This window comes from Saccopteryx leptura, chromosome 3 (genome assembly GCF_036850995.1).
Source record: "Saccopteryx leptura isolate mSacLep1 chromosome 3, mSacLep1_pri_phased_curated, whole genome shotgun sequence".
Lineage (NCBI taxonomy): Eukaryota > Metazoa > Chordata > Mammalia > Chiroptera > Emballonuridae > Saccopteryx > Saccopteryx leptura.
Genome location: NC_089505.1, coordinates 358,507,882 through 358,520,352, shown reverse-complemented (window position 1 = coordinate 358,520,352; position 12,471 = coordinate 358,507,882). Strand labels below are relative to the sequence as shown.

At 50.8% G+C, this 12,471-nt stretch overlaps 1 protein-coding gene across 2 annotated transcripts; it reads left to right on the top strand.

The window, feature by feature from the left end:
• The first annotated feature begins 631 nt into the window (after positions 1-631).
• KLHL38 (kelch like family member 38) lies at positions 632-10,962 on the top strand. Of its 2 annotated transcripts, none has more exons than XM_066379439.1 (4): positions 632-857; positions 1,453-3,043; positions 7,701-7,806; positions 8,949-10,962. In XM_066379439.1, the coding sequence occupies exons 2-4, from the start codon at positions 1,691-1,693 to the stop codon at positions 9,236-9,238; spliced, it is 1,749 nt and encodes a 582-aa protein (XP_066235536.1). In that variant the 5' UTR covers positions 632-857; positions 1,453-1,690; the 3' UTR covers positions 9,239-10,962. The 2 variants fall into 2 exon arrangements, with proteins under 2 accessions (XP_066235536.1, XP_066235535.1); XM_066379438.1 differs by having other exon boundaries at positions 1,448-3,043.
• The last annotated feature ends 1,509 nt before the right edge of the window (positions 10,963-12,471 follow it).

Sequence of the window (12,471 nt, the reverse complement as noted above, 5' to 3'; positions counted from 1 at the left end):
AAGCCAGACTTATAAAAAAAATAACTGAACAGCAGTCAGCACATGTCCAGGAGAGGCAGAGATGACGCAGGAGAGTACGCCTGCCCCCACTTCTTTAAAACAGAAGCCTCTGGGGGAAGGGGAACCAGCAAAGTTTTGGTCCTCCCGAGTCTGGAAATGCTGGGATGCTTCACACACATTAAAAACAACTTTTGTCACGGACTCCACCATCTCGGAACCTGGAGGAGGAAATCCTGCCAGACAGGTGGAAATAGAGAGCCATTAAACAGCACCCCTGGGCCCCCATTCTGGCTTCCCGTGTGGCCACCCACCGCCTCCCACTTGCCCAGAACTAGCTTCAGTGACTAGTCCCAGGTCAGAGCAACCTGTTTATAGGCATCTAGAATTCCCAAGGCACTTTTAGGACAAGGAACTCAGGCTGTTTCCAAGTGGGCAACAAAGTCTTCTCTGAGAGGAGCCATTCCTCCAGATCTATTTATGCCGATGTAAACACTTGCCAAGGAAACAAGGCATGTGGGCATGCGCGGGTCCCACCGCCCCCGTTGCCCCGCCGGCCCTGGGGTTGCTGCAAAAGGCAACTGGAAAGTCACATGTCAAAACAGTGGAAAGTACATATGCAACTATTCTTAGCCCTGGAATGTATACACTGTCTCCTGCCCAGGAGTCCTTTCACAGAGCTCTAGAAAACTGTGAAAGCGCCTTTAGCATAAACAAATCCAGAACTCCCCCAGGAGACAAATAATTTGCCAGCTGAAGGAAGGGCCTGGGTTTATGATTTCACTTGGAGCCAGAGGTGGAAACTGCAGAGGTTACCAAGCGGGACCAGGCACCGGCGGAGGTCACTGCAGCAAAACAAGGTAAGTGAAGTTTCTCTACTGCTTCATTCTTCTGCAGGTGTCGTGCAAGAAACCCTGCCCAGGGTGTTGTTGGGTCTCTGTTTTCTATTTCTCCACCTTTAATACAAAACCTTGAAGTGGAGACTTGACTTCGGGTGGTGAACACGTGATACAGTGTAGAGAGGTTGTGTGGTAGAATTGTGTATCTGAAGCCTATATAATTTTGTTAACCAGTGTCATCCCAATAAATTCAATAGAAAGGGGGAAAAAAGTAAAATAAATAAATACAAGTTTATAAGAAAAAAAGACCTTAAAGAATTTGTGAAGTCATGTTTAAAAAATAAAATAAAATTGCACAGGCCCATTGTCAACCCTCATCCCTGTCTAGGTACCAGAGAGCCACACCCCCCAAATGACAAACTTGGGGGAATGACTAACACCCAGAAAGATGCTTGGATGAGTTTACTAAATACCAGACAGGTTGTGAATCTGGAGAAAGGATCCCAGACTTCTGTTGTCAAATGCATGGACTGTCATTTTGCTTCGGGCTAACATTTCAGCCCCTGACAATCGGTCGCTTCCAACAACCTTCATTTGTTTGTTTCTCTCAGAGCAGATGAAGATATTATTTGCCTGTTCCCTTTCCGAGTAAATCATAATCAAAAAGAGACGAGTCAGCTGCGAGCTCTGGAGGGTAGGCGGCCTCCCTTCTCTTGTCCTCACGAAGTGATATTCAGGGTGATACCCACACACACGTCCCCGTGAGCAGACACAGATGCCCTAAGCCTGGGAGCTGCCACCGCTAAACCTTCCGGCGTGCGCTCCCTCTCGGGGCTTCTCCCCGTCTTTGCGGGATGGACCAGGAGTCACCAGATGGGCTGCTCTTCAAAGACCACGACTTCGCCACTGACCTGTTGAGGCAGCTCAATGGCTTAAGACAAAACGGAATCCTGACCGATGTGGCCATCTGCGTCGGGGCCCGGGAGGTGCCCTGCCACCGGACGGTGCTGGCCTCCAGCAGCCCCTACTTCAGGGCCATGTTCTGCAGCGACTTCCGGGAGCGCGGGGAGGCCCGCGTCCAGCTGCGGGGCATCGAGGCCGGGACGCTGGACCAGCTGGTGCGGTACGTGTACACCGGGGAGGCGCACATCACGGCGGAGAGCGCGCTGCCCCTGCTGGAGGCCGCCTCCATGCTGCAGTACCCCCGGCTCTTCGAGGCCTGCGCCGCCTTCCTCCGGGCGCAGCTGGCCCCCGGGAACTGCCTGGCCATGCTCCGGCTCGCCGAGATCCTCAGCTGCGGGACGCTCAAGAAGGCGGCCAGGGAGGTGGCCCTGACCCGCTTCCCCGAGGTGGCCGCCTCGGCCGAGCTGAAGGAGCTCTGCGCCCCGGAGCTGAGCGCCTACCTGGGGGACGACGGGCTCTGCGCGGAGGAGGAGAAGGTGTTCGAGGCCCTGATGGTCTGGGTCAGGCACGACCCCCGGGCCCGGAGGCGGCACGTGCAGGAGCTGCTCCAGCTCGTCAGGCTCCCCTACGTCCACCCGGCCTTCTTCCACCACTTCATGGCCAACGACGCCCTCCTGCAGGCCTCGCCCTCCTGCCAGACCATCCTGGAGGCGGCCAGGAGGCAGCTCTTCTCCCTGTACGGCACCCCCAGTGTCGCCGACCCCCCGCCGCCGTGGCACGTCCCCCCCAGAAACTCGTACCAGGATTTCCTCATCCTCCTGGGCGGGAGGAAGGACAGCCAGCAGACCACCAGGGACGTCCTGCTGTACGACGGGCGGACTGGCCAGTGGCGGGGCCTCGCCAAGCTGCCCACCCGGCTCTACAAGGCCGCGGCCGTGGTCCTGCACCGCGGCATCTACGTGCTGGGAGGCGTGGCCGTGGGCGCCGAGAAGGGTGTGCCCGGGCGCCACGTCTACATCTTCTCCCTGAAGCTCAACCAGTGGCGGCAGGGCCCGCCCATGCTGGCGGCCCGCTACTCCCACAGAAGCACCGCCCACAAGAACTTCATCTTCTCCATCGGGGGGATCGGAGAAGGGCAGGAGGTCATGGGGTCCATGGAGAGATATGACAGCGTCTGCGACGTCTGGGAGAGTGTGGCCAGCATGCCGGTGGGGGTCTTGCACCCTGCAGTGGCTGTGAAGGACCAGAGACTCTACCTCTTCGGGGGGGAGGACATTATGCAGAACCCTGTGCGCCTTATCCAGGTAAATGGCTCGTCCTTTTTCTCACTATGTACGTCATGAGTGGGTGCCTATATGGCACACACACACACACACACACACACGCACATACACGCACACACACACATGCACGTGCACATGCGTATATACACACAGGCACATGTGCATATATATATATGCATTCGTGCATACATACAAAGGCAATACCTGTCATGTGCAGGAGAAAAAAAAAGAAGAAACAGAAAAGAAGGGAGGAGGTTACTTTAAATTTAACAAGATTTTATTCAATATGAATTCTTTTTGTGTAAGATTAATATATACAATGATATATCAGATACCATCCCTGTCTACAGAGTTTTTCTCTACTTGAGAAAAAATATCTAAAAGTTCAAGCTGGAACACACTGAATGTCAGATAGTGAAATTCTACAGAAAGTTGGCGGGTGCTTCTAACCCAGGTCAGTAAGACCTCAGGAGAAGATGCCCAAGCCCTGGTGCACAGCCTCTCCCCACACCCCCTGGAACCCGGCCTCAGATATGCTGGATCAGAATCTCTCTGTGTGGGGTCCCGACATTTACAGAAACCTCCAGCAGATTCTAAGGTGCAGCCAGGTTGGGGAACCCCCTGCCTCAGTGATAGGGAGATGCTAATTTCACTCACGAGCTCTCTGAGAAGTGTAATTAATAAAGACCAGAATTTCAGGATATTAAGGGTTTCCCAGCAACATGCAAGTTCTAGTAATGTCTGCAGTTCACCTACCGATATGAAGAGCTCGCGTAATGGCCTACCTTAAAAGATAATTGAGGAGTCACTGAGATTTGCTTGTTCCTTTATAAGAGTGACATTGAGCCCCAACCATAGAGAAGGCCCTGGGGACACAGGCATGGGCAGTAAATTGCACTTACCCTCTGTGAGTAGGAGACCATTGCAGTTCAGGTGCTGACTCGAGGAGTGCTTTGAGAGCATGGGGTGTGTAGGTGCAGGGTACCCTGAACCAGTCTAGAGGAAGTCAGGGAACTTTAAAGGCGACTCTGTGAAGCCGATATAAGCAGAGAGGCAGGAGAAGAGAGAAGGCAGGGGAGGATGAAGAGTGTCAGAGGACAGGCCCTGGCCCGTTGGCTCAGCAGTAGAGCGTTGGCCTGGTGTGTGGAGCTCCTGGGTTCAATTCCTGGTCAGGGCACACAGGAGAAGCACCCATCTGCTTCTCCACCCTTCCCCCCTCCTTTCTCTCTGTCTCTCTCTTCCCCTCCTGCAGCCAAGGCTCCATTGGAGCAAAGCTGGCCCGGACACTGAGGACGGATCCATGGCCTCCGCCTCAGGTGCTAGAATGGCTCCAGTCTCAATGGAGCAATGCCTCAGATGTTCAGAGCATCACCCCCTGGTGGGCATGCCGTGTGGATCCTGGTCAGACGCAAGCAGGAGTCTGACAGCCTCCCCGCTTCTAACTTTGGAACAATACCAAAAAAAAAAAAAAAAAAAAAAAAAAATAAGAGTGTCAGAGGACAGAAGGATGTGACAAAGGACAGACATGGGCGGGAATGTTCTCTGAGCAGATGAGTTGGCCATCTGTAGTAGCAGGCGGAGTCGTCCACAGAGGGAGGAGCCATGCTCCCGGGTAAGGGAGCTGCTGGCTCAAAGGCCCTGAAGCCGAAATGGGGGCACAGCCCATTGTCTGGGGACCTCAAAGCAAGACAGTGCAGCTGCCACACAGACCAAGAAGGAGAAAGGAGGTGTGGCACCACAGAGCTGGGTGGGGGAGGGTCAGCCTCCACATAATCTCCATGAGCCCCTTCCAAGGTGCCCCTCTCTCCAGACTGCTGCCTCTGAGCCCCTCCCATAGAAATTCTGGAACATTCTTGTGGATATAACCCCAATCTGGAAGGGCTTTCTAAGCCTTGTCAAGAAAGTGGGGTTTTAACCTGAGAGAAACAGTGAGTGAAATAATCAACTTTGCATTGTTAGAAGCTCCCTCTGGACACCCTGTGGAGAAGTGATTGGAAGGGGCCTGAGTGGACAAGGGAAGAGAGTTGGGGGACTCCTAGAGGCCCAGGCGAGGGACGGTGGGGGCTTGAGCCAAGTTGGTGCCAGTGGAAATGGAGAAAAATCACAAACTCCAATTACTTCTTTTCTTGTTTTATTTTCTTGCCTTTATTTCTCTAACCCCGTATTTTTGGCTCCTCCCTGATCATCTAGGCAGAGTCTGAGCCTGTTCCAGATCCCACGCACTTAGCTGAGCCACCAGAGACACATTCACTCCCCTCCAAGCCCCGGCCATGCAACACAGATGTAACAAAGTGCTTCTGTGGAAACCTAGAGGCCCCCTCTTTAAAAAAGATTTTTCAAAATAAAGTCAACAAATATGCTGATGATTTCACATTGCAAAATTAGCAACTTCCTAAGAATAAATACAAAGCTCAAAAAAAACTTTTTAAATTGGCATTTTAAGAAATTCATAGTATCAAACAAGACCCTTGCAAAACCACTAACCTGTGAGTGATGCCTGCAATGAAGAGGAGAAAAGAGTAAAGGATTAATCTGGAAACTTTCCTTATCTATTTAGAATTAGCTTTGAAATGGAAATTTTACTCATTTAGATAGAGTTGAAGGGGAAAGTTTGGGGATACTGGATGGAGATGGAGTAGGTTGGATATTTAGGCTCAGGTTCTGAGACTTCTTTATAGGATGGTTCAGGTGCATGCATGCATTCCTTTAAGATCTATACTGTAGTGGGGTTACTGTGCGAATTGTGTGACTACGTGTACCTTTCTACCTGGCCTTCTGTCCACCTCTGTTGCTGGAGGACATTAAGTAAATCCTTTACCATAACAAGGGAACATTTTCTCCACTGATACCATCCTTTGATATCCTTGCCCAGCACTCTCTGGGGTGTTACAAAGATTGTAAACAGAAGAAACAGAAGGCCAGGGGATAATTATTTAAATAAACGCACCAAGGTTTGCTTTTCCTCCAAGGATCCCACTTTCCACAGGGTTTTACCTACATATTTTCAGATAAAACCATGTGGCTTGACAGCCATTGCGATCATCCTTGTCTCTAGCACTTGTCCCCCTCTCTGTTTCACCGACTTAGAAGACTGACAGAGACTTCAAGAGGGGTCCAGTCTCAAAAGGCTCCGTCAAGAAAGGCCACACTGCCTGACCAGGCGGTGGCACAGTGGATAGAGCGTCGGACTGGGATGCAGAGGACCCAGGTCAAAACCCCAAGGTCGCTGGCTTGAATAAGGGCTCATTCTGCTTGAGCACAAGCTCACCAGCTGGAGCGCGGGGTTGCCAGCTTGAACATGAGATCATAGACATGACTCCATGGTCACTGGCTTGAGCCCAGAAGTCCCTGGCTTGAAGCCCAAGGTCGCTGGCTTGAGCCCAAGATCACTGACTTGAGCAAGAGGTCACTTGCTCTGCTGTAGCCATCAGGTCAAGGCACATAGGAGAAAGCAGTCAATGAACAACTAAGGAGCCACAACGAAGAATTGGTGCTTCTCATCTCTCTTTTTTCCTGTCTGTCTGTCCCTATCTATTTCTCTCCCTTTCTCTGTCTCTCTCTCTCTCTCTGTCAAAAAAAAAAAAAAAAAGACACACTTCCATGGCCTCAGGCAGAGCCGTGAGTGTGGAGGTTAAGAACATGGACTCAGGCTCAACCAGACCAGCTCTCCTGCTCACTCTAGTTGTGGGGCTTTGGGCGTGTCACTTAACCTCTCTGAGCCTCAATGTCTAATCTGGAAAACGAGGGTAAGTCATAACACCTACTTCATTGGATGATTGTGAAGATCAAATTTGGTAAAATAATTTTTAAAAATAAGGCTTTTCATGGGATGGCAATTAGATATTATACAGAAGAAATTTCCAGTGGAGAAGACTGTGTCATTTTCCTCTGCGAATGGAGGTTTTTGTTCCTTCTTTTCTTATAGGAAGGCCGTCCTACAGCTCTTGTGCTAAATTTTGCCAGGGATGAACTAATGTCCTTTTTATATTTAAACTCTACAATGAGTGAATTAACAGGAAAACATGTTCTGGAATTGTGATTTGCTACTCTGTGTCCGAGCATGGCCAAGGAGTGTCACCCCTACTTCTTTGTGTGGTTTTTGGGGGGGTTTTTTCTCCTTTTCTCATGCTTCCTTTCTCCTATGGGTCTAATGACTTTCAGGCATGAACTCTTCCAAAGCCTTCCTCACTTAGCCCCAAAATATTCTTGGCTCTAAGACCCTCTTGAATACACTGGAACATTTAGAAATTTAAACATGAGCCAGCAATAAAAATAATTGAAAAATCATTGGTTTCGTGAATATCCAAGTTGCTCCATTTCTCATTAAAAGAAAAAACATTGTTCCAAGCAAGGTAAGCAAACATATACTACAATGTCTAACTCTCAGTCCATGGAAACACAGCCACTGATCTCATGGGGGTCACAGGAAGACCAGTTTCTAGGAATATTCTTCTTTCGGTTATTTAGTTATATTTGTTTATTGATAGTGATATACTTACATTCTAAAAATTGGAGAAAAAAGTGAAAAGAAAAAACTCTTATTTCCCCCCTTTTAATTACTACTTCTATCTTTTAATATATATATATACACACACACACACATATACACACACACACACACACACACATATATATATATAACTCTAAATTTGGTGCCATGATTATATTTCTCTCTCAGGTTTATCACATTTCCAGAAACACGTGGTTCAAAATGGAGACGAGAATGATCAAAAATGTGTGCGCCCCTGCCGTGGTGCTCGGGGAGCGGATTGTCATCGTGGGAGGTGAGTCTGGACAGAGGGTCACGAGGCTGGGCACAAGCTTGGTGTCTCCCGTGGGAAAGGGGTCACTAATAGACGTGCCACGAGACTGTCTCTGTAAAATCATAAGGGAGTGTGGACAACTTGACAAAGTTCTTTGCTCATCCAGAAGTTTCTCCCTCTCTTTTTCTGGCAACAGGAATGAAATAAGACCTATTTCACAGAGTAGTTGTGATGGTATAAGGCAGTGGTCCCCAATCCCCGGGCCACGGACCAGTAGCGGTCCATGGAGAAAGAATAAATAACGTACATTATTTTCGTTTTATTTATATTTAAGTCTGAACGATGTTTTATTTTTAAAAAAATGGCCAGATTCCCTCTGTTACATCCATCTAAGACTCACTCTTGATGCTTATATCGGTCACCTGATACATTTATCCATCCCACCCTAAAGGCCGGTCCGTGAAAATATTTCCTGACATTAAATCGGTCCATACCCCAAAAAAGGTTGGGGACCACTGGTATAAGGTGCTCACATACTGAAAGCACTTAGCGTGGTCCCAGACACGTGGCAGATACTCAAAAAATGTTTTCCCCTGTTCACATTAGCTACTGATGGGTCACTTCTCTGTAATCCCAGGATAGTGTCGTGGTTCAGAGGACTGGGTTGGGGGTCAGACAGATCTGGGTCCACATCCTGACTCTGCCGCTCTCTGGTTGTATACTCTTTGGCAAAGTATTACCCTGTTTGTGCCTCGGTTTTGCTCATCTGTAGAATGGGAATCCTCTAAGGATCCCCATTGATAGGGCTGATAGGGCTATTGTGGGGACCCCTTTCTGAGTTCCCAAAGGTTATTCTTTGGTTTGCTGTAACTCTTCGATGGGCATGGAAGAGAAATGAACTAGCCAGTGAGGCGGACTCGGGAGGCTAGACTCAGCCAAAAACTGGCTTATGTGCCACCTTACCTCTGGGCTAAGGGTACAGGGCCCAAACCCCTTCTCTGCCGCACACCGGACCCTGGACAGGGTACCAAATATTCCACACTTTAATTCAGATTCCAGCCTCAGTGTTAGGCAGTGGCAGAGGTCAGACACGTCCCCAGACTCCTGACCTCTACTCCCACATGAGCAATGCTGACCTTGCCAATATGCCACTTGGCTTGCAGGTTACACAAGGAGGATTCTAGCGTATGACCCTCAGTCCAACAAATTCATCAAATATGCAGACATGAGAGACCGGAGGATGCACCACGGGGCCACGGTAATGGGGAACAAGCTGTACGTGACGGGCGGGCGGCGGCTGACCACCGACTGCAGCATCGAGGACTCGGCCTCCTTCGACTGCTATGACCCCGAGACGGACACCTGGACATCCCAGGGCCAGCTGCCTCACAAACTCTTTGACCACGCCTGCCTCACTCTCCAGTGCATCCCCCAGATTGCCGCCTTACCATGAGGTCAGCCCAGAAACCAAGAAATCATCTGTCTTACTTGAGATACTCTTGTTGCAAGAGAGAGAACCCAACTCCAAAAAGCTTAACCTGAAGGGGTGCAGGCAGAGTCCACAGGTCTGGAAGTTCCAGTGTCTAGAAGCCTGGAACCAGACACATTATTAGCAACACTCTCTCTCTCTCTCTCTCTCTGGTTTTATTATACAAACAAGTGACTTGATCCACACAGTGTGAGGACAATGGCAACTGATCAGTCCAGACTCACATTTTATAGTTTTGCATCTTTAGGAGAAACTTTATGATTACCCATATAATAACCCTAAGAGAAAACCCAGTGCTGATTGGCCCTTTTTGAATCCCATGCCAACCTCTTGAGCAAATCACTGTTTCCAGGGATCATGCTACTGTAACGGGCTAGTCCTGGATCGTGTCCCTACAGGCAGAGGTGGGGTTAACACAGTCTATCGGAACTGCATATGATGACATAGAAGTGGTCCCCCGAAAGAAGAATGCTGGGCTGACAAAAGGCACGTCTGCCCAGAACACCATGGACATTGGGAACAAGAGGACTAAGAGATGCAAAAGAGTCCCTGGGAGCGTGTGGTCCAGGTGGCAGTGCGAGCAATCGGCCGTGACCGCACCTCTGATTCTAGGACCCAGTGCATTGGAATGCCAGAAAGTATGTGCAACTCAGTATCTAGTGTTTGCAATGCTGTCTGTGCTGCCAGAATAAAGTTCATTTCTGTTGCCAAGTGATGTTTTTTCTCCAGCCTCCGGGGAGCTATAAACCTACAGAATTAATCAGGATTTTCATTTTGGTAAATGTTATGAGGACTGCTCTTCTGAGCAAAGCCAACAAATTCCTTCAGAGATTATAGCAATTATTGCCCTCCCATTGCCGGGGCTGACTTTCCCTGCGGCCCTCTTTATCTCAAAGTGCCTCCCACGCTGGCCCGGCCACAAGCTCAGGAACAACCTGAAGCTGGCAGCACATTACCACCATCTGGGAAGATGTTTGAAAATGAGACTGACTCCCATTAAAGATGGACGGATGGGGACTCTCCGAGGCAGGACCCAGAGCTCTGTCATTTTGAAAAGTATCCTAAGTCCTGGCCAGTTTGCTCAGTGGTAGAGCATCAGCCTGGCATGTGGATGTCCCACCTTCTCTTTCTCTCACTCTCTTCCCTTCCCACAGTCATGGCTCGACTGGTTCAAGCACATCAGCCCTGGGTACTGAAGATGGCTTCCTGGAGCCTCCACCTCAGGTGCTAAAAACAGCTCAATTGAGAGCATGGCCCCAGATGGGCAGAGCATCGGCTCCAGACTGGGGTTGGAGGGTGGATCCCAGTCAGGGCGCATGCGGGAGTCTGTCTCTCTATCTCCCCTCCCCTCATTTGGAAAAGATGGGGTGGGGGAAGCATCCTAGGTCATTGTAATGTGCAGGCAGACCCAGAGCACTGCTCAGCTGGGGGCACTGAAGACCTTCACATGCTGGTCTCGCTCCCATCCTGTGCGGCTGGCCCCGTCCCAGCCCAATGGTGTGGGTGAAGTCCTCTCCCCACCAAAGGAAGCATCTGGAATGAGTTGCTGCACTGAATCTGGCACCAGAGTGCCCCCCAGCTGAAGTCTTCCTCCCCAAGCAGTTCACTAGTCCAAGTTCTGGACTTTTCCTTTTCTCCTAGTTTGTTTTTTTTCTCTTCAGTTTCTCCTGCTAGGGTCTGAAGCCCTGCCTGGTCCCCCCACCACGTGGCTGTGGTCCAGACACCCTGCCCGGTTGTCAGCCCAGCTTCCCGACCTGGATGCTGTCCCCTTAGCTGTTGGCTGACCTTGTACTCCAACCTATTCTCTTTGAGCCTTTTTCCTCAGCCTCTTAGTCCCATTTCTCCCTGAAAGTGTGCTTGGAAAGCCACCAGTGACCCCGACAGCGCCTGAACCGGCACCCCATTTTCATTTCTCGTCGGACATGACCAGCCAGCAGCAAACGGTTCAGCTGACCCTCTCTCCATCTTGAAATATCTTCCTCGGCCCTGGCCGGTTGGCTCAGCGGTAGAGCGTCGGCCTAGCGTGCGGAGGACCCGGGTTCGATTCCCGGCCAGGGCACACAGGAGAAGCGCCCATTTGCTTCTCCACCCCTCCGCCGCGCTTTCCTCTCTGTCTCTCTCTTCCCCTCCCGCAGCCAAGGCTCCATTGGAGCAAAGATGGCCCGGGCGCTGGGGATGGCTCCTTGGCCTCTGCCTCAGGCGCTAGAGTGGCTCTGGTCGCAATATGGCGACGCCCAGGATGGGCAGAGCATCGCCCCCTGGTGGGCAGAGCATCGCCCCTGGTGGGAGTGCCGGGTGGATCCCGGTCGGGCGCATGCGGGAGTCTGTCTGACTGTCTCTCCCCGTTTCCAGCTTCAGAAATGAAAAAAAAAAAAAAAAAAAAAAACAAAAAACAAGAAATATCTTCCTCGGCCCTGGCTGGTTGGCTCAGTGGTAGAGCGTCGGCCTGACGTGCAGAAGTCCCGGGTTTGATTCCCGGCCAGGGCACACAGGAGAAGCGCCCATCGGCTTCTCCATCCCTCCCCCTCTCCTTCCTCTCTGTCTCTCTCTTCCCCTCTCGCAGCGAGGCTCCATTGGAGCAAAGATGGCCCGGGCGCTGGGGATGGCTCCTTGGTCTCTGCCCCAGGCGCTAGAGTGGCTCTGGTCGTGACAGAGTGATGCCCAGGAGGGGCAGAGCATCGCCCCCTGGTGGGCAGAGCGTCACCCCTGGTGGGCGTGCCGGGTGGATCCCGGTCGGGTGCATGCGGGAGTCTGTCTGACTGTCTCTCCCCATTTCCAGCTTCGGAAAAATACAAAAAAAAAATAAAAATAAAAAATAAATAAATTTAAAAAAAAGAAATACCTTCCTCACTAGTGACTGCCTGTAGGACACCACTCACCCTGCCTCCTCCCTACAGTTCATTCCTGACTCCGCGTTTCCCTGACTGGTAAATGGGGGTGCCCCCAGAGCTCAGTCCGTAGACTTTCTCCATGTCTACTCTCACCCCGAGGTGAGTGGGCTCAGCCAGCCCATGCTCTGAGCAGCACCCAAACACTGCTGACCTCCAACGTTCTCTCATTCCGGACTCCACAGCAGACTCGCCATCTCCACCTCCATGTTGCATAGAAACGGCAAACTACATACGGTCAAGGTCACTCCCTCCTTCTTGGTGCTTCTCTCTCACACTCCACCCCTTATTCTCCTACTGTATCCAGAG